Source organism: Astatotilapia calliptera, chromosome 3 (assembly GCF_964374335.1).
Source record: "Astatotilapia calliptera chromosome 3, fAstCal68.1, whole genome shotgun sequence".
NCBI lineage: Eukaryota > Metazoa > Chordata > Actinopteri > Cichliformes > Cichlidae > Astatotilapia > Astatotilapia calliptera.
The window spans coordinates 14,078,644-14,105,357 of NC_137424.1; the positions used below are offsets into that span (position 1 = coordinate 14,078,644).

The window sequence follows — 26,714 nt, forward strand, 5'->3', positions numbered from 1 at the left end:
CACGGCACATTCACCCATACTATTATCTATACTTTCAGTGCTTTCTAACTGACATTCATATTCTGACAACCTACAACCTACAATTACTACATAATTCCATTTGTTCATTCATAGTTTTGATGCCTTCAGTGAGAATCTACAGTGTAAACATTCATGAAAATACAGAAAAAACCATTAAATGAGAAGCTGTGTCCAAACGTCTGACCGGCAGTGTGTGTCAAACACTATGTAACAATATGGCAAAAACCACAAGGATTTTGGAAAAAGCAAGGCACGTCCTGAACAATAAAACATTGCACACACCTTACTGCACACTGTAAATTATTGTGTTGGAATCTGGGACAACCCTTAGAAGAGTTCTCTACAAAAAATATACACAATGCAAAAAAGAGCAATAAGAATTATGCATAATGTTTGGTTTCGTGAACGCACAAATAATCATTTTTTAAACTCACAAGTTATTAAATGCATGGAATTGATTTGAATTTAAAACCGCACAGGTGACGTTCAAAGCAAGTAATAATATCCTTCAAAGTAATTTTCGAATGTATTTCAGAATAGTCTTCAGACAGAACGACTTTTCAAAATAAGATTACCCATCAGACCAAAAGGTTACTCAGGAATGTGCAATAGGCGAGTTAATGTAATTTTCTTCTTTTTGTTTTAAAGCACTGACCTATTGTACCTCTCTCCTTATTCATGACGTTAACCTGTGGTGTCATTGGAATGTTGTGGTTATGCTGCAAAGCATATATGTGTTGGTAAGGAGGGTGGGGGTGGAGACGGGGAGGAAAGGGACTCGTAGGGTTTGGGTTTGGGGTAATGTTCTCGATATGTTGTATGTTTGTGGTGTGCTGTATAAGACAGTTTCCCTTTGTTCTAAAACAAATAAATATTGCATTACAAGTTTACTCAAACCTATCAAACAGCATCATAAAATAGATTAGACTAATAATCAACTCATAAAGTGATATTTTAACGTTGGAGTTTTGCATATGTTACATCAGTGTAACATCAGCGTTAGTAATAAGCGATGTGATCACGTGATTCCGCATGGATTTCCTAAAATGTAACAAATGATGTTACTTTTCACTGCGCTAGAGGATACTTTTATTCTGAAGGATGCAGAGAGGAAGTGTTGTCGTCGCTGTTAGGAAGCGTCATTTTTCCTGCTTACCTTCTTACGCGTAGCTCACAGCTCAGTTGGGAAACTGACAGAGAAGCCAGCAACACACCGGCGTGACAACCGCAGCGTTCGGTAAGATATGAGACGTGACGTGACGTGACGTATGCACCTAAAGGCTTATTCAAGTGAAGACTTTACTTTTATAATGTTGGGGAGACCTGCAGTCAGCTGAGACCGACGGAGTTACCTGGATGCGTGACGAAACGTTTCTCTCGATGAAAACGTCCAGATGACCAGAATCAACCTTGAGGATTTCCTTTCGTCACTTCTCTAGTTTTGCACACCTGCCAGTCCACAGCAGGTGACGCTGAGCACAACGCCGTGGAACTCCTTCACGTGCATTAGCGGGTCCAGACGCCGTTAGCTTTGAACTTTGGTCCGCGTTTGGCAGCTGATAAGTTACAAAAAGGTATAAAGGTCACGCTGGTCTTTGATCGTCGGTGATGTTCTTGAGCCGTAAAAAAGTCCGTCTGTGTGTCCGATATCAACACGAAAGAGCTTATTTGAAGTGCAGTAGTCATTGTTGATGTGCTAGCTGTAAAACCTTTGCTAAAGACTTTGGTCAAATCTACAATCAGACTGTGTGCAAATAGACACTCAGTGAATGCCACAGTAGGCCTCCCGTGGGTGACTGACCTGTACCTGCATAGCGTCACTAAACCAACGAAGAAAAAACTTGTCATTAAAATTATACTTTAAATCAAGCGCGTGTGCAGTTTAAGATAAGATAAGATAGAACTTTATTAATCCCTCGGGTGGGTTCCTCTGGGAAATTCGATTTCCAAAAAGCACAGCACCGACAGAAGTTACAGTTACAGAATATTTTATATATATATATATATATATATATATATACATACATACACACACACACACACACACACACACACACACACACACACACACACACACACACAGACACATATAAATACAGAGACAAATATAAATAAAATATACGAAGGGAATAAATAGGAATAAAAAATAAAAATACAAGTGAATTGCACATTTCAAGTATTGAGGTCTATTGCACCATTGACTATTTACAAAAAAGTATTGCACAAGGTATTGTACAATACTGTGCAATATTGGTATTTAGTTATCAGGTATTAATGCACAATTTTGAACCCAGCATTACATTTATGTTATTGAATCTTCAAGGCCACTAAAATGTGTACATTAATGCATTTAATCTGACTTGTACACTTTCTTAAAAGAAATATCTGATACTGCGCTTCAGTCAGCTTTCATCACAGCACAGGACCTGTCTTAGTAAGGCCTCTGACTCTGGACTCATCTCTGTGCTTGTGCTTGACCTCACTGCAGCATTCAGTACTGTTGAGCATAATATTTCAGTGCACACATTAAAGTGTGCTTTCACAGGGTCCAGTGCTAGGACTAGTTCTGTTCATTTACTGTCCCATTTTCTTCTGTCTTGTATCTCTTCAGAGTGCACAGTGCCTTAAAACATGATGAACCGTGACGTGGCTGACCTCCCCAGCGGCCCACTCGATGTCTACAGGAACAAAGCCTCCTTCAGCTGGAAGGACATGGTCCGCTTTATAGATGGAGAAGATGTATATCTATTCAAGGTAACAGCACAGGCTGTACTCATGGCATTGTGTATTAAACAGCGTTTGCGTGAGATCAGGAAAATCATATGGTAAGCCTAAACTGTAACTTGCCACTGAGAAGCCAAGAGATTTTCACTTGGAGCATAGACAGGATGATGTATTTACATCCTCACCTTTAACTATTGCGTTTTCACTTCTCTTAGAATAAATCATCACACTTCTCCATGATTCTGCTTCTGAGCACACACACACACACACACACACACACACACACACACACACACACACACACACACACACACACACACACAGGTCCGGTGCAGCATCATATCTTGTGGACAGAGATATGATGTTGTTCCTGAGACATGCTGGGGCTACTCTCCTAGCTTGAGGGCCATTGCACCGACTGGTTCGATTACCACTGGGACCACCGTTACCTTCACCCTCCACATCTTCTCGAGCTCTTCTCTGAGCCCTTGGTACTCCTCCAGCTTTTCGTGTTTCTTCTTCCTGCTGTTGCTTTTGATTCTTACTGCTGAGATATCTTTGAAGCATTGAAAGGTTACTCACGGTTTATCATTATTCAGAGTGTGGCCTTCTGTGAAGGAAGATTTGAAGTTGAACATCACACACACACACACACACACACACACACACACACTCACTATTATGCAATATAAAAAGTAACATACACTTCTAATTTCAACAGCAAGGCACACTTACAGAAAACAGTAAAGTGTGAAATTACTGCCTACGTTAGTAAACAGTGGTGCCAACTGGTGGATGAATATAAAAATGAAATATTTAAAGTGAGTAGTCCATCCATCTATCCAATTTCCTCTGCTTATCCTGGGCTGAGTCCGCATCGCTCCAGCTGCAGCACCACTGCGTCTGTTGATCCCCTGCTCCCATCACTCGTGAACAAGACCCTGAGATACTTAAACTCTTCTACTTGGGGCAGCAACTCGTCCCTGACCCGGAGTGGGCATCTGGGAAAAGCCACACAAGATCTGAGACCACCCAAGTGGAACATTTTGCTTCTTCCATTCAAATTATGAACCGGTCCCCCTATAGTTGGAGCACACCCTTCGGTCTCCCTCCCTGCCAATGGGAACTGTCTCCTCAGGTACCGCCCCCGTATCTCCACACAATATTGGAGAGGTGTGTTAACCAAGACAGCTCTACAACATCCAGAACCTTCAAGAACCTCAGTGAACCTCATCCACCCGAGGAGCTCTGCCACTAAGCATTTGTTTAACTGCCTCAGTGACCTCACCCGTCCTGGAGGATGAGTCGCCCCCTCGTCCCCAGACTCTGCTTCCTCTATGGAGCATGTGTCCGTGGGATTAAGGAGGTTCTTTGAAGTATTCCTTAGTGTTCCTAAAGTAAGTAGTCCAAAATAAAATCTTAACATAAAGGATAAGTTGATGTTAAGATGAATGTGGGATTCTTGTACGTTCTTGTTACCATTTCCAGGCTGAAGAACAACCTTTGAATTTGCTACATCTGTGCCGCTCGTAATGCCTTCCTCTTTGGCTAACACTTTAGCTTCTTGCAGCTCTTCTTCAAACGCTGGCAGTTTTCAGAGCAGGGCTCAACTTTCATCTGCAGAATTATGCGACAAATACTTTTCAATTATGAAAGCTCAAGCAGCTATCAGCTTAGATTTAACTTTGTGATATTGACATTTTTCATCCTAAACAACTGTATTATACAATGAATGTCATGCAAACAAGATCACATGGAGACATTTCACCTCTTTTAATGTTCATATTCTTTTCCATTAAGCCATGGCTATCAACTATGCAGCATTTTGTCAGGTGGATTTCACTTTGTCTTACTCTGTCTGGTCCTTTCCACATTACAGCAACATGTGTTCAGGACACTGGAGAACGACCCTCTGTTTGCCCGTCAGCCTGGTGAAGATGTCCCCATAGAGAAAAAGAGAGAGTTGACCTTTCTGAGGTATCTACTTGGTAAACTACAGCTGAAGTTATGTAGCACCTGTCGTGTCCTCTGTTCTGTAAGTCGGTACTTTCTAAAGACAATAAAACTCCATATGAAAATTCACAGAATGAAGCAGCTGCTTCGGTACAACTTTGTCACCAAGGAAGAGGCGATGGCCAATCCCTGGAAAGCGATGTACCTCGACGACTGTCTGGGCATGTATGACTGGGCCTTGGTTGCTAAGCTCTTCCTCAGCCTGGGGGTAATTGTGTTTGAGTAAAATGTCCTCACACAGACACACAGAGTGTATGTTATATGAGATGACTAAGATTGTGTTTCTGAGCAATGTTAAGACGGTTTATGACTGGCAAAGCCACAGCTGTTTTCACTCTAAAACAAGCAACACTGTAATTTTAAACCATAGAACGTGTGGTTTGTTTGTTTGTTTGAATTTCCACAAACATTGGGAAGTTTCTAGTTTGTGGATTGAGCCACTATTATTATTCTCCAGGATGCATTTAGCAAAACATCACTAAAAGGGTATTCTGCATAAAGATCGGTTGTGTTAAAATCAGTTTTTAAAATTGGGGGAAAGCTTTCATTTGTTTAATATCTTCACATAGCTGTTATTATTTGTTTTTCTTTTATCGTGTCATTCAGTTAGATTCAAAACCTTTTATGTTTCAGATGTTTGGAGCAACTGTTGCCAACTCAGGGTCAAGCAGACATAAGAAATTTGTTGAAAACACTGAAGACATGAGGGTAAGACAGCGAATCCTGAGTAAGAGGAGGAAGGAGTCGACTGCTCACTGTCTGCTATTGTGTTCATAAAACTTTTACATATGTGCTTATAGATCTTTGGATGCTTTGCATTGACTGAGTTGAGCCATGGCAGTAACACCAGAGCCATGAGGACCACGGCCAAGTATGACCCCTCTACTCAGGTCAGTGCACTCTGAAAACAAACACACACACGCAAACTCACACACGCAAACTCACACACACACACACACACGCGCAAACTCACACACACACACACACGCGCAAACTCACACACACACACACACGCGCAAACTCACACACACACGCGCAAACTCACACACACACGCGCAAACTCACACACACACACGCAAACTCACACACACACACACGCAAACTCTCTCACACACACACACACACACACACACACACACACACACACACACACACACACACACACACACACACACGGGTTTTGGATGTCATTCCTGGGAACTGCTGGAGCCAACTTCCCATTTTTGGGATTACTGCACCAAATGCTCAGAGTACCACAGGAACCACTTCCTGGGGATTTTTTGATATCAGCCACTTTTTCTGTCTGCTGGTTGTACATGCCATGCAGGGGCCTCTTCTTCCATGATGGTTCCACTTCTTGCTCTTCTTCTTTCTTGGATTTCTGCTGCCTGAGGAATTCACTAAACACATAATCGGATGTGGCCATCTTCCTAATGTACTCATGGATCTTTGTAGTTTCATCTTGAAAAGTGTTTTTTACACACAGTAGCCCATAGCAACCTTACTTCGCCTTAGCGTGTAGTCTCAGGGTGCTTTGGAGTGAAACCCTTCATGCATGCTGAGGTCGGGCTTGTCCTCCTTTGACTAGCTGATTATTCCCTGTTTTTGTTACCATCCAACTACACTTCTCATGTTCGAATGACATTCCAGTGTCATTGCTGTAGATCCTAGTGGTATAGATCAGTTAATCAATGTCTCGTGAACTCTTGGAGTACAGTCATCCATGTAGAGGAGGTGCCTGACAATTACTCCATGCCGGTATCCATAGCCAGATTTGATGACTTCACCGAGGGGGTTCAGGCTTATGAAGAACAGTGGGGAGAGAGCATCTCCTTGGTAGATCGTGCACTTGATGCCACTTGCGCTATTAGCTTGAAGTTGGCCTCTAGTGTTGTTCTTCACATCCCCACTGTAGGTTCTGAGGGTCCCCTTGATCCCTAAGAATTCCAGGATCCATGTGTGGAGCATTGAGTCATTGAGGCTTTCTTGTAGTCAATACAGGCGGTGCACAGGTCGGTCAGTCTGGTCTTACAGTCTCGGGCTACTGCTCTGTCTACCAGTAGCTGCTGTTTCGCCTTTCGTTAGCCCTTCTGAGCATGTCTTTTCCATAGCAGCTGGTTCATTTGTGCTGCCAGGTGCTCATGGCGTGCAGTTTGCTTCTTCAGCCAGTGGGTTTGGATCATCAGGGCCTGGTGTTATCCAGCTGTTCATGCTGAAGACTCTTTCTTGGATGTGTGCCACTGTGATGGTTACTGGATCCTGTTCAGGAGGTTGCTGTGGTCTGCTCTTATGGTCACTGAGCGTTGTTGTTAAGTATCGTCCTTCTCCCATATGGTCTTCCAGTATTGCTCGGTCTCCAGGATTGGTAGGTGAAGGAAACGGTTTCCAAGGCCTAATCCGTGGATCGACTTCCTTCGAGGCGTGGACGTCTATCAGCAGAGAATGTACCTTCACCTATCAGCAGAGAATGTCCCTTAGTCTGTAACACAGTCAAATATATTCTCAAGCAACATTCAAGCATGCCATTCAGCGTGTTAGTACGAGCTCGGGAGCAGCTTGGGAGAACAAGAAAACAGAGACTGCTTTAGATTGTCTTCCCAAATTGACTCAACTTTATTCACAAGTACAACAGTTTATATAGAGGGTAAAATTCATGAGACAGCAGATTATCAGTTTAAACCAGTACAGACCAAGATAAGGCAGCGTCTTCCTGCCCTTGGGTGAAGAAGCATCCTTTGTGTAGTTTATTAGTTCAGCTACAATTGTGATTATCTCAGCGACATATTTTCAAGGCACAAAACAAAGAGTTCTTTCATTAGTGAAATCTGAAACAAACCATTTGGCCTTCAACAGGCGTCTAAAAGATTAAGAAACTAATGTAGCTGAGGGAGTGATCTCTGTGGTATTTCAACCTTGTACCAGCCTGTGATTCTCACACATCAATTCTTGGGTCAAAGAGAAAAATAACTAAAACAAAGGGGCCTTATTGAATGACAGAGTTTTCCTGCATAATGTCACTATAAAACAATATCCAGTAAATGCTCCCATGGTGCTAAAATACCTAACAGTAGATATTTTCTCATACTGCTTCTCCTACTGCTGATCTGATCGAGCAGTCTTGGTTTGGTGGTCGCCTGGAAAATGGCATTTGTCTGACTGCACTGTGGTTACGGTGTGGGGCTCTGCCCTGTAGATCCAGTTCAATTCAATTTTATTTATACAGTGGCAAATCACAACGACAGTCGCCTGAAGGCATTTAATGCTGTAAGATAAAGACCTTACAATAATACAGAAACCCCCAAAATCAGACACCCCTGATGAGCAAGCACTCTGGCAACAGTGGGAAGGAAAAACTCCCCTTTACAGCTACACCCTCCAGAAATGCTTCATCTGGGCTCTTATCTAGAAGTTGCTAAGCTTTCTCTTCCACTTCCAACCAACCACATTACATTTTAAGACTTTTATATAAGTTTGTTAAAGTTGTGAGCTTAATTTTAACTGTCGACTTTTGGCCGTTTCATGCGATCATGTCATAAAATAATGAAATCAAATAAAATTTTAATTTAAAATTATGAGGGCATTTGAGAGCGCACCCCTTAGGTCATACAGTGTAAGTCTCTAATAGCTGACTTTTCATTTGACTAATTGAGGGTCACATGGAGGAATTTTAATTTCTCCTCACTTGAACTGATTTCTGTTTCTCTTCTGTAGGAGTTCGTGATCAACTCTCCGGACTTTGAGGCTGCAAAGTTCTGGGTGGGGAACCTGGGAAAGACTGCTACCCATGCTGTGGTGTATGCTCAGCTCTACACACCTGATCAGGTGTGCCACGGACTGCACTCTTTTGTTGTCCCGGTGAGTTCTGGTGAATTTGAATATCTTTAAAGAAATGGCTGCTTGCATCACAAGGTACAAGGTAACTATCAGAAAGTCCAAGAGCTTTTGTGTTGTCAGGTAGCTATTCAAATAAGACCATCAACTACAACAGTGTTTAGAGCCATAGGAGACCTCACAGCTAAGTTTCTATTAACTGATAGGGATGTGAAGCTCACTACTGCTGTTTTGACACTGTCGAGCTTCTGAGGTGCTGATGTTTCAGTGTGGTTCAAATCATCCAGCTCACGTGACTCAGAGCGAACTAGATTTCGGTGCGCTTCAGCAGAGGATGATTTAGCTGATGGACGTGCATGAAATGGACTGTAACATTTGATCAGAATTAGACCCTGTAAACAAATGTTTGTTTTTCTGAAGAAGGAAACAAATTACATTTTTTCATTTAAATATAATTTTAAATTAATTAAAAATAAAAGTTAACACATGCCAGCTACTTGCTTTACTTGACAGTGTGTAGAGGAAACCTGATGACATGAGCTCCTAGAAAGTTCTGAGGGCTGTGAGCAAGCTAACAAAAAACCTGTGTTTATACTTAATATTATCATTTATGTTTTATTTTAGTGAGTTATTGTGAGCAACACAAATGTTAACAGAGGGAGGATTTTGCTGAAGCACTCTGTTCATTACTGGTGATGGGAATTGATAAGAATGTAGTGATTCTGATTCCATTATCAATATCAGTTATCAGTTTGATACCTTATCTGTTCTCTTATCGATTCTCACTGGGTTCTTGTTCACTTTGTTTTGAGAGTCACCGCCGTTGCTAAGCAGCAGGAAAGAAATGACAGTCATGCAGATTAATTCCATGCTGTGGGTCAGATGTGTGTCCACGGTTGTTGAGGTGTTTACCTTCTTTGTTGTGATTAGAGTTGTTAATTAAAAACGCCATTATTACACGTTTCACAGAACACTTTACTTAAAAGTAATGCAGTATGATACTTAATTACTCCTGGGAAAAGGTTATTTATTATACTACTTGTTACATAAGTTGCTCTATAAAAAAGCTAACAATAAAAAATAACAACGAGGCTACAACTCCACACGCCAGCACAAATCTTCCATCTCTAAGGTCTTTGTCTTAGTAGAATTCAAAGCTGACTGCAAAAAGAAAAGATGGCTGCTGGGCTCGGCATTCATTCAGCTTTCACTCTGTGTTCTTAGCTAGCTTTGCGTTAGCATGCTCTATTAGCAGATGCTTGCCAAAGTAGTGTGAGGAGTTTCCCACTTTACCGTTTATCTCATCCTTTTGTGCAATAAATGTAAACGTCCATGTCCATGCTCTAGACTGTGTCGCTGTTTTCCTCCTCTGACCCGCGGACTGAAATCAGCTGATTGTAGTGCGAGTGCTAGAACTGGATCGATAGGCAGACTAACAAGTCCAAGGAATTGGACTACTGGGAACTGGTTTTCTCAATTCCCATCCCTGTTCATTATGGTTGCAGCAGGCTCAATATTTTCTTGCCTTGTTTGTGCAGGGATTTCCCCAAAGTGTGTGGTGGTCTCCATTATTGACAGTCTGGTGGATTAAGTAGCTTTGTTAGGAATTGTGCTGGACTTGTCTGTGTTACGGTTTCACAGGGTTGCAATAGCCAAATTGGCCAGCAGGTGTCACTGTGGAGATGGGATTCAGATTGTTTTGAAACCTCCGTACACGCCTCGCTCTGCCCATCACTAGTACCTGATCATTGTTCAAGCTCAGATGGCGTCCCTCAAGTAGCTTTTTTTTTCAGCTGCACCACAGCAGATATCTGCCTCCGTCTCACCCCGTCCCAAGCATCCTCTCGTTACAGCAGCCCTCTACATGTCTTCTCTTACTGGAGGACATGTAAATCTTTTCCGTGGTTCCTCTTTTCCTGTTGCTTGCATGTCTGTCTAATTTTGTCTCCAGAATGCTTGACCTGTGCTGTCTCTCTAATTTATGTCATTCCTAATTTGGTCCATTCTCTTCACTCTCAATAAAGAAGCCTTAGTATCTTCCACTCTGCCACCTCCAGCTTGTCATCCTGTCAGCAGGTCTCACTTCCACCAGATAAACCTTTCCTTTTCACTCTTAATGCTATTCTTCTGTCACAAATCCTCATGTCAACCTACCCTGCCTGGACTCTGCTATCGCTCACTTGTGCGCTGTGCATAACCTGCAACGTGGGCTGCACGGCCCTTACAGAAAGGAAGATGCATACAAAAGACTATTTAATTTAAATAAAAGCAAAATGGTGTGTTATTTTCATTATTTCTTAAAAATGATAACTGTCTGAAAAGACTTGAGAACACCACGATTTCTAAAAGCGTTAGAAATCATGTATGATCAGCAGAGTTGGTCAAATAAAGTCATACTGCAGGTATCTTATACTGTGTGTTATTTTCAGCTGTTTGTGTAGATTTGTGTATTATTTGACACACAGCCAGTTAAGCTGTAATCACTCTGCTCCAGCTGAGAGATCCCAAGACCCTGCTGGCTTTGCCTGGTGTGCTGGTCGGAGACATGGGGAAGAAGCTGGGTCAGAATGGACTGGATAATGGGTAGGTGACTGCAAATGCTGCATTTGTAAAATAAGATGGAAAACACAAGCAAATAAAGACATGATGCCCTTGATGTTGTGGAAATATGTTCTCACTGGCTATTGCAGTCAACAGGTAGAGTTGTTGGTGTGCTGGAATGGTACACAGTGTTTCAGAGTACTGAAAGAACATTACAGTTATCTTCATGAATCTTTTTAACCACACATTTGACATGTAGACTGTATGACTGTGTCTTAGGGGTGGGCGGTATTATGAATGTTTATATTAATAATTTTATCCAAAGAAGTTTCCTCAGGTAGTTCCGGAAATAAAGGAAATCGACTCTTTACAAAGTGGAGAATTTGTAAAAAGCGTAAAAAAATGCTCCAGAGGAACATTAAACTGCTTCAGGAGCTGCGTGAATGAGGCAACAATCCCATCTACAAAAAGGTCTTTGATATTTCTAAGGCCATTACTTTCCCATATTTTAAAGGCAGAGTCCATCATGGAGGGAACATATGATTTGAGCTGATCGGTGCTTTAATTGACATTAAGTGTAACCCAAACCTTTTCCTACATTGCACCCAGATTCTGAGCGTCATACAGCAAAGGGTTACGTTTATAGTCGTACAGTTCTAATGGGAGAGCTGCACTCAACAAAGCTCATAGGCACGTTTGACTCAATGACTCAATTTGGAGCCAAGATGGAGTCTTTGTAGTGAAACTACTCATCCAGTGCAGCATATTTCGAATATTTGCTGCCCAATAATAAGACTGAAAGTTTGGCCTAGTCCTCTGCATGAAATCTTTACGAATTCGTGGACTTTTGCCATTCCAAATAAATGCAGAGATATGCTTAGTCAGTGTTATAAAATACTTATTGGGTAAGTAGCAAGCAAATAAAGGAACTTGGGTCGTATGTTCATTTTGGTAGAACTGATGCAGCCAGTTAATGACAGTGGTAAACTGGTCCATCTCTGAAGATCTGTCTCAGTATTCTCAAGCAGCGGGACAAAGTTTCTTTCATAAAGACCTTTGTATGAGTGGGTAACCTTAACTCCCGATAGGTCACATACTCTGATTTAACTTTAAATTGAAAATTTGAAAATGAAACCTTCCTGGCTACAGAGTGGACACAGAGAAGTTCACGTTTATGCAGGTTCAACTTGTAACCTGAAAGTTTGCCAAAACATTCAAAAATAGTGAGAGCACAGGGAAGAGAGCATAAAGGCTCTGACATACACAGCAGGAGGTCGGCAGCATATAAGGATATTTTGTGCTCCTGGTCAGCTCTCATGATGCCCTTAATGCAACTGTCAGCTCGCAGCTTAATCACCAATGGATCAATTGATAACGCAAAAAGAAGAAGGGACATTTCATTGTTTTTCTTTACGCTACCTGTTCTGACCTGTCTCACCGATGTGATGTTTGTGTAATGTATGTATGGCTGGAAGAGGTCTAATTTCACTGCAGGCAACTGCAAGTGAAAAATAAATCATCATCAACATCATCCGCATCCTCCTCGATTTCTCAGTTTTATCTGAATGTAGAAGCAGAGGTCATCCAGGTCTTTTTTGGTTTTAGATGTCCTTGATCCAACACAGCTGATTTAAATGGCTGAATGACCTCCTCAACTGAACCCTTGGTTTAGTGAAAGTAATTGTTGAAGTTAATTCGATGATCAATTGGACAAAAAGAGTCTAAATATCAGTGGTATTGAAAGTAGCTGTGCATAACTAAACATTTGGAGCACTGAGCAGGAAAGTGCAGAAGGGACAGGTGGAGGTGCTGCTAGTGAGTAGGCTACGAGCTAAGCTGGTGAATCCCTACAGACAACGTGAATGAATACTGTGAAAAAGCAGGTGATCGAACAAGATAAAACACATGAAGATTAGACTTATAAAATAAGATGTTATGAGTTATTAATTAAACTGGCTACATAGATAAGGTTCACAAAAATACCATTAGTGTTGTAAAAGGAACAGTAAGTGATACTCTACTGCAGAGAGCCAATATCAAGTGAGAACGCCTCCCAGGAAGGGACAGATCAGAGATCTCTGAGGGCAAAAGTCCAATCATGTTTGTGTGTTTGCCCAGACCTTGTAATAACCAGCAAAGCCTATCCACAGATATAACTAAGCATCAGCACATAGGGGATAATAAACCATCGATGTGCTTCTGACCAAAGTAATTTAATGCTTCCAGTAAAGAGTAAGACTTTAAAATTACAAAATGCTGTGTCCTTCTGCAATGCACTAATTACTTTAAGTCATCTGGAACTGACAGACATTGGCCTCAGTCTGAACCCGGACTTTACTTCGGATTGGATCCACAGTATCCCACCCGGGATTAGAAGACCATCAGACGCTCCATAGCATGTTGTCCTTTAAAAAAGTATTGAGAATAATCTCATATCGGTAATGATAACGACAGAAGATTCAGTAACATTACAAAAACATCACAAAGTAAGAGAAGAGGGAACAACTGACCACATGTCCATTTTGGATTTTATCTCTGAAGAGATGCATTGTGGGACTGCTGGTCAGTTTAAAGGGACACAGTACTTTTTATTGAGCAGGTGATGAGAAACATTTAGCGTGGACACAGTAATTTTCAATAAATTCAAATATTTTCTTTGGTTAAATATATATATAATAATATTAGGCATAAATATAGAGATTTTACATAGCATGGCAGAATTATATCTGTTTTATATGATAAGGATTTTTATGACATTAACGAAAAACATAAAAAAATTGATCCAGACACATATTGGTGATGAGAATTTTGAAAAAACCCATTTATTCCTCGAGGTCTCTTTGGTTTTGGAGAATATGACCTAGACTTACTAACCACAGCTTTGTGGGAATCACCCAATTCAGTTCCCTGCGCTATATTTTAAATAATAGAATATAATCCGGTGCCACCTGAGGGCCTAAAGATGATGGTCATCCAATATTGGATTGTTAATATAGTGTTAACAAAAGAAAACTGCTCCAGAATCTTTTGTTAACACTTTGTACTGTAGATGATGATATTCATAAAATTCACAATTTTATTTTAGCAGTGTTCAGAAATGGTTCCACCTCTGCCCATCTTTACTTTCTGAGAAAATGTACCACCTCATTTTACAGTCTTTTGTTGCCTCCATCCCAACTTTTGTTCTTTTAAATGTGTTGGTGCCATAAGACTAAAAATTAGAAAAAAAAAGATGATGATGATGATGACAACAACAAATATCTGCCTGACCTGCCTGCACACCAGAAACAAAGAAACATTAGGATCCACTGAATGGCTCGCTCTTTGATGTGTAACAATTCTTTTCTGTAACATTTACGTCTTTCTCTCACAACAGGTTTGTGATGTTCCACAATGTGAGAATCCCACGCGAGAACCTGCTGAATAAGACCGGAGATCTGACTCCTGATGGTCGCTACGTGACACCATTTAAGGTCCGTGCAGATTTCCAGCGGCAGCCAAAGAAGGCACTTCAAACTCAACAGCCTGATTTCCTGTGCCTTAGCTTTTTTAGATATAACCTTTAACCATATTCTAGAGAACAATGGGTTTATTTCAGAGATGCTCTTTCTTTAAAGAACTAATTATTTATAAGTTATTGAAATTATTAGCGGTTAAAAACACTTATCAACAGCAAATGTAGAGATACAGTCACTTAGCTGGCTGCAAGCGGCATTTCTGACAACCGGCGGTTGAAAGCTGCTGGGAGTCCGTCCCCCCCCCCCCACATGTAATGTTGTTCCTTCAGTGTGTTGGTTTCAGACATTATGCAAATGTCCTGTTTATAAGATTGAAAGCTGCAGTCAGCTGAGACTGAAGGAGTCACCTGGATGAGTGACAAAACGTTTCTCCCACAAAACGCTACGTCCAGATGAACAGAATCAACTTTTGGAGAATGTTGGGGGCTCTTTATGTTCCTCCCTCGCCTAACCCCACAGCCCCCCACCTGATTCATCTCGCTCCCCGCTTTGTGCCTATTGTGTGAAAGGCAAGCCTGTGACCACTAGAAGTATGAGGAGGTGGATGAAGGAGGGCTTAGCAGAACTACAGGGCTGTTTTGAGGTGATAGGCTGGGCGACACTCTGTGAAAATCATGGTGAGGACATCAATGAGCTTACTGAGTGTATCAACACAACCTTTTGCACCTAGTCCATTGTCCCAGCTTGGACGGTCCATTGTTACCCAAATAACAAGAGGAGGTGAGAATGGTTCAGGTGTTCTTAAGGGCAAGATAAGAGAGGCTAAGAACAATTACAGAAGAAAGGTGGAGTGGAAAGTCCAGCAGCATGAGAGAGGTGTGGAGTGGCATGTCTGCTGGACCAGACAAGGTAAGTCCCGATGTCCACAAGCCCTGTGCCCCCCCAGCTTTGTGGAGTCTTTCATAAACTGTTCAAGATGAGTCTGAATCTGAGGGTCCCAGTGCTGTGGAAAACATCATGCTTCAATCCTGTACCGAAGACCCCCAGGATTACAGACCTACTAACTTCTTACGTCATGAAGCCCCTGGAAACATCTCCAACCTATTGTCAGGCCACTTATCAGAGGCTCTGGCGGGTGCAGCAAATTTTGAAAGTAGAACTGAGACGGAGAGCCGTAAGCTGCTCCAACTGTGTGTGCCGCCATCGTGGTATATAGTAGAGATGGACCGATCCGATATTACGTACTCAGTGCAGACTGAGTCTAAATCCCTGAAATGTCTCTGTCAACGCATTTCAAGCAGTTTGTCCAAAGTTTGTTCGTTCTGCGCTCCACATGGCTAATGCCAGGTGCACAGTATCATCACCAAATACATGCAGATACATGTGGACGGGGCTTTCATCAGTGCTGGTGATTTTAACAAAGCATGGTTAAAGATGGACACACAGTACGTAGAATGTGCCAACAGAGGAAAAACACATTAGACCAAGTGCCCAGTGCAGTGAACCCAGTGAAGGCTGCCGCCTCTGATGGTATGTGTACTCAAGGCATGTGCTGACCAGCTTATGGGCGCCTTCACAAAGATCTTTAACAGATCCCTAACAAAGCCAACATCCTACCCTGCCTGATTTCTGCAATCAGGCTGTAATAATTCTGCCATCAGCAGACTGTGACACGGTGCTTAAAGGTCGATTCAGTTCAAAACCTCAGGCCGTCTCCTACAGCAGTGTTTCACTGACCTTAATAATCACCTGAAATGTTTAGAACAGAGCAGCACATATTACTGGCATAAATATTCACGCACGTGTGTATATTTCTGTCAGTACTCTGTGCCTGCCCAGCATTTGAATGGCATGTAGTTGCTGGAACTGTGGGATCGAGAAATGAATGAATTCACATTTAAGTTTTGATTTTGTGTAAGAACATTAGCAGTGCAGTTAAATAATCATTTTATGTTTTCATATTCAGAAACGCAATTCAGCAATCCTGTGAAGGACCACACGGACATTTTATGAATAACTAATAATAATAATATCTTTGCTGTGTTTTTAATCAGTCCTCATCAGTGTCTCTTTTGTCTCTTCCAGGACCCTAAAAAGCGTTTTGGGGCATCTCTTGGTGCCTTATCAGGGGGCAGAGTGTATATCACCAGGATGGCTCTTATCAACCTGAAGTTAGCTTTGACAGTGGCTATCCGCTTCTCAGCTGCCAGGAGACAGTTTGGACCCACAGACACAGAGGAAATCCCTGTTTTAGAGTACCAGTTACAGGTAATAATATCAGGTACAGGTAACGTTTAGTGGGTAAAATAAGTTTCACCCAGTTTTCTAACTAAATATATTTGTAAAGGTGTTTTTGACATTTTCACTAGGTGTTGGGAACAACATATTCAATTTACTCAAAAAAATCAAACCATAAATGTCTATGAATTAAGCTACATGTGAAACAGGGGAAAGGTGTTGAACACATGAAGGAAGTGAGGTGCCAAATGCATGGAAAGTTAGGACACTGAAGCCTGACAGCTGCCACCTGTCAGTAATTAGAAGACAGCACTGCTACGATATCAACATTAATACCAGCTGATTCATTCATAAGCAGGTGTCACACAGGAAACCTCTCGATGTTTAACCCCAGGGAGCTTTCTCAACACCTTTGCAACCTTATTGTTGGGAAACGTACTGATGTCAACGAGAATTTCCAAACTGCTGAAGGCTCGAGTGAGCACATAAACCGTCCACGACCAGGTGCAAGATTTCAGACAGAGGGGTGAAATGAAATATGAGTTGTCCAAGAGTCAGTGACTACTTGTGGAGAGCTGCAGAAAGACCTGGAATCAGCAGATAGACAGCATGTTAGTAAGCGAGCTGCCTGCTCATGTTTGCCCCTCTGATGCTGGACAGGAGGCCCCGTGTGTTACTGAGGCAGGTTATTGGCCAGCAGATGGATGGGTCCGGTCCCTTCTCAGGATCAGGACTGACCTGGACTGTTAGGGTTTCCAAGTGTGCCTCGTATATTAGCAGCTGATTCATTGGTGCTGCCTGCACTAAGCTAGCCGCACAAAATGTGAAAGATAACACCAGAGTGTACTAATACTATGTAATCTATAATCCCCAGTTTAGTTTAATAATAATAATAATAATATAATAATGATAATGATATGATGATGATGATAATACATTTTATTTGAAAGCACCTTTCAGAACACTCAAGGTCACAGTAGAATAAAAAGCAACATAAAAGCATAAGACATAAACTAATAAAAGAGCAGAGTGGAGAGGTTATGTAGGATAAGTTATTTTGAACAAGTGGGTTTTGAGTTGGGACTTAAAGAGAGAGAAGGAAGAGATGTTTCTTAAATCAGGAGGTCGTGGAGCAGAGCAGCTGAAAGCCCTGCTCCTCATGGTGGCAAGACGGGGGGAGGGGACGGAGAGTGAAAGGGAAGAAGTAGATCTGAGACAACGAGATGGGGCGGTGATCTTAACCAGATCAGAGATATGGAGGAGAGAGATGATGAATAGCCTTAAATGTGTGCAAGAGTATTTTGAAATTGATGCGATATTTGACCGGGAGCCAGTGAAGCTGCTGCAGGACAGGAGTGATGTGGTGGATAGAAGGGGTCCTGGTGATGATACGGGCAGCAGAGTTCTGGAGCTTGTGGATGGATTTTTGAGTAAGACCAAAAAGAAGTGAATTACAATAATCAATCCAGGAAGTAACAAGGCTGTGGACAAGAATGGCAGCGACGTGGGCGGAGAAAAGGACGGAGACGATTAATGTTGCGCAATTGAAAATAATCAGACCGAGTAACATTATTAATGTGTGAATTGAAAGATAGAGCACTGTCGAGGATGACACACAAACTTTTCACAGAGGAAGAAACGAAGACCGGCGAGGTATTGATAGTAACAGAGAAGCTGTTGGTTCATGTTGATTTAGTGCCGACCAAGAGGAGCTCGGATTGAAATGTTAAAGTTGCACATGCACACAACTGCTCCAACATAACAGTGGTGTGAAAACCTTTAACAGGACCTTAGGTTGATTTTTGCATCCCTGGTTTTATCAGAATGAGGAAGCTGTGCACATTTATGCATGTGAGCACTGTGATTGAAGGACTGCTGACAGTTACTGTTAGAGCCCATCAGACCAGCTTGCCTTGCTGAAGCGACTAAAACGTGGTCGGTTTTACAAAATAATCATTGCTTAGGAGCCATCCATAGATTAGATATTAACCACTGTCAGAGCTGTTTTATTCATTCTTATTTTCAGCGTTAGGTCTGAGCTGTGGTGAGTTTCTGTTTAGATTTAAAGTTACTGTTTGTAGCAGTTACATCACTATTGTGTGCGCTTAGGCTTTTATTATTGGAATTAAAGTATAATTGAATCATTAAAACATCTTATACATTATGGAAATGGATGCCAAGTAACAATAAAACAAACGACTGAAGTTGGATGAATTATAAAATCTGGACTGGAAGCTTTGAATCTTTCCTCGGGGACACACCGTCACACTGCTGTTAATGAAGATGTAAAAGCAGTTCAACTACTAAATATCCAGAAATGATAAATCCTCACATAAGAAAGGATTCAGATACAGTAACGATTTATGTAATGATCTGTATGCTGACGTAGTGCAGAGTAAATAAGGTTTGGTATAAAGTTTCCTGAGTCCATCAGTGTATTGTGGGAATCATGTTTTTTAATATTGAACAGCAACAGTAAGTAAGTGAGTGAGTGTGGCTGCTGTTATTAAATTCCATCTACTTATTGTGTGTTTTCCCAGCAATGGCGTCTGATTCCGTACTTGGCGGCAGCCTATGCTCTTGATAACTTCACCAAATCCATCATAATGAACTTTGTTGAGTTTCAGATTGGACAGATGTTGAAAGACAACAGTGACACAGTGAGTAAGCATGCAGCATGTGTGTATTTGGAGTGCTCGGTTTTTGTGAAGTAAAGTTGAATATATCTGTGTTTCTCAGGCAGGGATGGGCAGAGAGATCCATGCAATTGGTTGCTCCAGCAAACCACTGGGATCATGGACTGCTCAAAGAGGCATCCAGGAGTGCCGGGAGGCCTGTGGTGGACACGGATACTTGGCCAGTCAGTCTCTCTCTGTCTCAATATCACTCCTGCACATGCTCACTTAGGGCTGGCTGTCTCTCAGGAGGACGGGCAGGTCATCTACTAATCAGAACATTGGTTTGATCCAAGTCTGCATGTCAGCTATTGTCCAATATATTAATGTTGATCTTAAAATAATCTGCAAAGCCCTCTCAAAAAAGATTAGAGAAGATAACGCCCGTCACAGTGCATCCTGACCAAACCAGTGCCATAAAAGGGAGGCACTCATCCAAAAATACAGAATCTTTTCACTTTAGGCAGCATGTTTCTGGTCCCAGTCATATAAAGACACTGGTCCTTGTTCTCTCCTTGGATTTAACTATAATTGCTGTTTGTGTGGAGGGTTTGCATCTGAGTGACCACAGCTGCATATTTTTTATTTTGTCATTTTATTCCAAGACGAATTATAAACCAGGATGCTGCTGAAAGGTTCTCTGCCATGTTTGATGCTGATTTAAACTTAGTGATGTGGACTCAAAGGTTTCATCCTTCAGCAGTCAGTCTAACTCTATTTTAGACAAAGTGGCACCTCTGGAAAAATCTACTATCCTATGTTTAAATGTTTGTCTTTGGATGAATGAAAATATTAATAATTTGATTATTGGACAGCATATCAGTTTCTTAGACTCTTCTGTTGAATCGAACCTCAGGAACCTCAGTGTCATATTCAACAGTTCAACAGAGCATCACTCCAAACGGCTGGTTCAGAGCCGTTTTTATCATCTAAAGCAGGAGTGTCCAACTCCAGGCCTCGAGGGCCAGTGTCCTGCAGGTTTAAGTTGTCCTTGATCCAACACAGCTGATTTAAATGGTTAAATGACCTCCTCACCATGTCTTGAAGTTCTCCAGAGGCCTGGTAATGAACTAATCATCTGATTCAGGTGTGTTGACCCAGGGTGAGATCTAAAACCTGCAGGACACCGGCCTTCGAGGCCTGGAGTTTGAGACCCCTGATCTAAGGATCTTGAGATGATTCTTCATGCCTTTATTTCGTCCTGTTTGGATTATTGTAAAAGTCTCTTTGCTTGTTTCTTTAGACTGTGCAGAATGCTGCAGCAACACTTTTAACTGGCACAAACAGAAGGTCACATATCGCTCCAGTTTTAGCTTCTCTTCATTGGTTGCCAGTAAAGTTAAAGTTTGGTTCAGGGAGCCTCTCTCTCTGTACACGTCACTGACCCTGGATCAGCAAACGGCCCCAGACCATCACACTTCCTCCTCCATGTTTGACAGTTGATGCCACACACTGTGGAGCTTTCACCTACTCGACGGCGTACAAAGATCCTGCGTGACGAACCGAAGATTTCAAATGTTGATCCATCAGTCCATAACACCTTCTTCCAGTCTTCAGTAGTCCAATGGTAGCATTTCATGGCCCAGACGAGCCTCAGTCTTAGTCTGACGTCTGGCTTTCTTTCTGCAGCTCGTCCTGTCAAACCTGCAGCTCGAAGTCTTCTCTTCACAGCTGAAGCTGAGACTTGCTCGCTACGACCGCTATTACGCTTGAAGCTGTTGATCTGTGAGCCGCCATCACACAAGCTGTTAACTCTCAGAAACTTGTCCTCTGATTCAGCTGTGTCTTTGTGTCTGCCAGACCTCTTCCTGTCACAGTTCCTGAGTGCCTTTGATGGTGAAGGAATCGATTCACTGACTTTCTTTTAAATGTTTCTGTAGGAAAGACCTATATTTTTAAGTGTCATGATGGTCTGTCTCTCTTCCACTGTTAACTGGCTTTTTCTCACCATTTTTGTAGCAACATTGTTCTCGTGTCACTGAGAGAACACCTCGGATGGTTCTGTAGAGAACAGCTGGTTTATTCTCCTGCCTTCTGTCTCTCTGGTGAACCTCCTTGGCTGGTCAAGGCTGTGAGTCGTTGCTTGGCAGTTTCCAAGGCCTCGGGAATGGACAGCTTGCTGTACTTGTTAGGCACTTTCTTTGTTGCACCTTTCTGCAGCTCCGATAGTTTGCTAACTTCCCTCTGTGCTACCTTGATCTTAGCCTCTAGTCTCCTTCTCTATGGAGGGTACTGCTCTTTGTGACTGTTGAGCTTGTAGCCAAGCATCTCACTGATCACTGCTGCTGTGGTGTAGATCGGTAATGGTTGCAGTAGGTATCGAGAGAGAGCTAAATCACATCAATCTTTGGTGGGACCATCCTTTGCCTTCTTCTATGTCCACACACAGTTTTTAAAGGAGCTCTGCTGGTAGGTCGTTCCAAACATCTCAGAGAACTAAGCACAGGTCTGCTGTGGATGTCGGCGTCCTCACATCCTTCTGTCTGTAAGCCCAGACACACTCGATGTTGAGATCAGGGCTCTGTGGGGGCCGGACCATCCAGTACTTCTTGTTCTTCTTCACGCTGAAGATAGCTCTCCATGACCGGCTGTGTGTTTGGGCTTGTTGTCCTGCTGCAGAATACATTTGGGGCCAATAAACCATCATTTATTCTGAAAGCTTTCTTTGTTTGCAGCATTTTTCACACCTGCCTAACACTTGTGCACAGTACTGTGTGTATACGTCAGTGTTTCCTTTTTTATTCAGTGAATCGGTTGGGTGACCTGCGTGATGACAATGACCCAAACTGCACATATGAAGGAGACAACAACGTACTGCTGCAACAGACCAGCAGCTATTTGCTCTCCTGGCTCCATGCAAAACAGCGTGGTCAGTCCTCTGTTCACCAGCAGATTATAAATACCTGCAGTAAAGGTCAATAGATGGGCTGGGTCAGTCACTAAAGCTTCTCTCTTTGGTGTTTGGTTATGGGGGGTCAGATGGTGTGCGGATTGAGTCTCCCTTTCACACCGTGGATTTTCTGGAGGAGTCTCAGGAGATCCTCAAAAGCAGGTTCACTGCACTCACAGTGGACGACTGTGTGAATTCTGCAGGTACGTTACTTTCTGCTACAGCTTCAAATCAACTTTTACATGAGATGGTGGAATTTCTTCCTTTCAGATCCTCTTAATATACTAAACCTTTTAAAACAGAGCGAGATTTGCAAATGAGGTAAATGTGTAATTTTCAATATGTTCCACAAACAAGAGTGTAGTGAACTTTAGTCACGTAGCCCTGATATTCATATATTCATTTCCCTGCTGACCCAGTAAGAAACAGGCTCCCTCCTCAGGATCTGGGGTCAGTTCTCAGCCCTCTGCTGTGGGTTTGAGAGGACCCCACACTGCACGCTGGTGCTAACCCAACACCATCGATGTGATTACAAAGGAGGGGAGGTGGGGAACATTTAAGGAAAAGGAACATAAATAAAAAGGGGAACTGATAGAGCCGCATGTGTCTGCTTCTCTGCACTGTAAGCTGCCTGATTGTGATTTATAATAGTTGGCCATAAACATGTAAATGTACCTGCCTTTCTGCTGTGACTGGTTCAGCTTGACTACAGACTATATTACTGAAACCTTTCCAGTGTAGCTAACATCCTCCCCCTTGTCTGTCAGTGCCTTTGGCAGCCTATAAGTGGCTTGTGTGTTTCCTGCTGGAGGAGAGTCAGAAGAAGCTGGAACAAGAGCGAGCGTCGGGCAACGATGACTTTGAAGCCCGTAACAACTGCCAAGTAAGACCAATGACTGTGTGCAGACACACACACATACATCCAAACATCTGATTCTGGTGGCATTCAGCATCACATGCAGCTTCACTGGCTGAAATTTGGACAGAAACTTGATGCTTTTTATCCAAATCAGACTGAGCTAAAGGTCGTTTGATTTGGATTCATCGATCTGAGATGAACTTACTCCAGACTGGCATGAACCCAGTATTTGAGATGACCTGTTACTGACACAGCCTGTGCTGCTGTCAGTGATGGACCTTGGAACTTGATTGCCTTTTTTTCTTAGTCAGCAGGAAGCTTTTATGGTCTGGGGAAAAGAGTATGAACACTATGAAATGTTCTGCCTCTAAGACTCTAAGATTTGTCTGTCCGCTCCAACCTTATATCGTCTACTCAGGATGTAAATCATAGTAAACAGATCAGGTCAGAAATACTCATAGCAGGCTGTGCAGCACCATGATGCAGACATTAGCCTGTATCTGCAGTACTGTGTGTGTGTGGGGGGGTTCAGAATGAGGTTGAAAGCAACACGCTAACGTCAGAGAGCGTCTGACTTACAGAGAAGTTTATTTTAGGCAACAAGAACGGGCCTGAAATAAATAAATAACCTAACAGAGTTTAAAAGTAAAAGAAAGTCTTACTCTGTATTTGAGTTGATGTTCATGTTACAGAAATGTTCATGTGAAATTACACAACTGTAAGCCAAGCATGAAGCCAAATGTGACTGAATATTTCAGTGTGATGTGACGTAGAGAGAGAGAAGTAGAATAAAAGTGGGTGGACACTGATGGTTACATGGTTGGATGGTCAACATGCAAAGATGTGACGCTCAGTAGGAGAGAGGGGGGAGAAAGGGTGAGCAGGTACCAAAGTGGGATGTAAAATAGATTTGAGCTTCTTCCCTTTTATCTTGTGTCAGATGAGCAGTTCAGAAGATCTCAGACGGTCACAGCTGAACATGGCAGCAGTGGAGGTGGAGCTGCAGTCCGACCTGTGAAGTGATTTTCTAATTTGTGGCTTTTTGTCTGCTCATTTGTTCTGTGCTAAAAGCTTAAATCAGAAGGATTTCGATTTGCATCATACGTCCAGGAGCTCGGCCTGGAATAACAGGATCGTTCTGTGCTCATCCTTTCTCCAACCTCTTGTTACCAAACATAACAGAGTCAGCATGAGCTCAGAGCAGATTGGTCAGTATAGTATAATAAGTTTAGTTCAGGTGATTTGATTGTTATTTTGTTAGTGCTAAGTTGCTTCAAATAGTGAACGTTCACTTTTTCATCTTTGGTGAAACGTAGAAGTCTGAATATTATTCTTTAGTGGGACAAATACAGGTAAAAAATAATCCTTCCTTGCTGTCCAGGCTACTGAAATCATCCCACAAATTACAAGTGGGCAGCAACCGCTAACAGATGGGACTGATAGCATCTGATTTAGGCTGGTCAGGTTTCTTCATACCAGGGTGAGCAGGCATGTAAGGCCCCTTACCCACACTGGCTCCAGTTAAACTCTGCTTTATCTACTGGTGAGACTCGGAGGATCAGAGGTTTAGACTTTTTAAAAAGCCACAATCAGCTTCCTGTAGAGGAGTTTTGTGGGCCTGCGGATTGATACGTCCAGAACACGTGCACGTGGTTAGATTACAAATCAGCTGTGTCTGTGTTTTTATGTCTTCAGTGTACTTAAATGTATGTATGTGTACAGGTTTACTACTGCAGGTCACTGGCCTTGGCCTACATTGAGCACACCTGCCTGCAGAGATTTCATGAGCTGACCACTAATCAGGACACACCAGCTGGTCTCAGACCAGTATTAAGGAAACTTTGTGCCTTGTATGGGCTGTGGAGCCTCAGCAGCCACATGGCGACACTGTACCAGGGTATGTAGTGGGCTCGATGCTGTATACACGGAGAAATCTTCATCGTAGTGATGTGGTAACACAGTGTTGTTGTTTCTAGGTAATTACTGGAGTGGACGTAAGCCTGCTGAGCTGGTCCAGATGGCAATCCTCACTCTCTGCTCCCAGGTACACGAGAAAGAGGCCGGATCTGTTTATGGCAGATATACAGGAATTTGCTCAAGTATACAGAAATGCATATACATTCCTATGTATAGGGCACAGCTCCACTTATTATCAAAGCAATTACAAATGCGGTTGCTGTAATAAGCACACGTGTGCATTTCGTACTGTCGTGTTTTTGTTCTTTATTCAGCTGTTTGTATTTATGAGTTAAGAGATGAGGAATAAAAACACATGAGTGGCTCCTTTGACAGAGTAAAGCAGATAATCTTACACATTCATCTTAAACTTGACATTTGACTATTTTGGTACCATGAAAGTCAAAACTCTGGTATGCTTCAGGGCGTGTCCACATTTTGATTAACGTGTCCACCGGAGAAGGCCGTATCCTGGGTCTCAGTCAGATTTGTGATTCACAACATTTGATTTCTAAACACAAAGACAGCAAAAAATCTCAAAGCTTCAGAATCTGTCGGTGACCTCAAAGCGACTCCATCCATCGTTTGGACCATGTAGTTATGCACTGACTCGTATGGTCTAACAGTGCCTTACTTGTGCTCTCCTGTACTTTGGGAATGTCTTCATGGAACAGAAGGACATTGAAGAAATGATGGCTTGGCCTGACTGTAAAATCTGCTCTGTCTCTCTCACAGCTAAAGGATGATGCAGTAGCCTTAGTGGATGTCCTGGCACCCACCGATTTCATCCTCAACTCACCTATTGGCTGCGCTGATGGACAGGTAAACACATACAAACACAGAAAATCCAGCTGTATCGTAAAAACGTTGCTGTCCGTCAAATTTCAAGGACATTGAAACATTTCCCTTTTATTTACATTTGGCTACATCGCAACACAAGTAATCTCAGATAATAAGCGTGAGAATCCGTGTTAAATACGTGAAGAAACACTTTTCCTTTGTCCTCTTCCTGCAGATTTACAACCACCTGTGGTCCACAGTAATGCAGGGCAGCAAAGTGCTGGAACGTCCATCCTGGTGGAAGGAGTTCTGCTCAGACAAACCTGTGCTTGGATCTCTGCGGCCTAAACTCTAAAACCCAGTCGTGCTCTGCAAAGGATCTCTGCGTGTCTGTGCAGTGCCTGAATTTGCTTGGGCTCAAATTCCAACAATGTTAGGAAATGTTGAACAAGTCCATTAAAAACTTTACAAACTCAAGATTTCAACAAGCTTTCATGAATCCTCTGCTCCATACACCGACATTTTCATTATCATTTAGTTGCACACGAGTGCTTAAACTTTAAGAAAACTGTGTGCTACTCAACAATAATTCAAATTAGTTGCAGCCCTAAGACCTCGAGCATTTCTGGTAACATCATTGTTGGTTGATAGCTGGTGTATTTTTATAGTTTAACCCTCTCTGCGTCCAGTTTTTCTAACTTCACACCAGAAATGTCGATATGCTGTTT

At 42.3% G+C, this 26,714-nt stretch overlaps 1 protein-coding gene across 2 annotated transcripts; it reads left to right on the top strand.

Annotated features, from left to right (window-relative positions):
• The first annotated feature begins 1,107 nt into the window (after nucleotides 1–1,107).
• acox3 (acyl-CoA oxidase 3, pristanoyl) lies at nucleotides 1,108–26,463 on the top strand. Of its 2 annotated transcripts, none has more exons than XM_026160839.2 (19): nucleotides 1,108–1,258; nucleotides 2,633–2,775; nucleotides 4,625–4,722; nucleotides 4,831–4,966; nucleotides 5,392–5,466; nucleotides 5,559–5,648; nucleotides 8,470–8,613; nucleotides 11,084–11,172; nucleotides 14,507–14,603; nucleotides 16,674–16,856; nucleotides 19,367–19,486; nucleotides 19,566–19,686; nucleotides 22,248–22,370; nucleotides 22,481–22,594; nucleotides 23,159–23,274; nucleotides 24,973–25,147; nucleotides 25,227–25,294; nucleotides 25,942–26,028; nucleotides 26,222–26,463. In XM_026160839.2, exons 2-19 carry the CDS (start codon nucleotides 2,653–2,655, stop codon nucleotides 26,339–26,341), a joined length of 2,079 nt encoding a protein of 692 aa, XP_026016624.2. In that variant the 5' UTR covers nucleotides 1,108–1,258; nucleotides 2,633–2,652; the 3' UTR covers nucleotides 26,342–26,463. The 2 variants fall into 2 exon arrangements, with proteins under 2 accessions (XP_026016624.2, XP_026016660.2); XM_026160875.2 differs by having other exon boundaries at nucleotides 1,165–1,595.
• The last annotated feature ends 251 nt before the right edge of the window (nucleotides 26,464–26,714 follow it).

Bases quoted from the DNA above. Each gene is read 5' to 3' on its own strand.
- acox3 (XM_026160839.2), top strand. From the start codon at position 2,653: ATGATGAACCGTGACGTGGCTGACCTCCCCAGCGGCCCACTCGATGTC. The intron at 5,467-5,558 runs GTAAGACAGCGA...ATGTGCTTATAG, and splicing joins AAAACACTGAAGACATGAGG to ATCTTTGGATGCTTTGCATT. The intron at 25,148-25,226 runs GTATGTAGTGGG...TGTTGTTTCTAG, and splicing joins CATGGCGACACTGTACCAGG to GTAATTACTGGAGTGGACGT.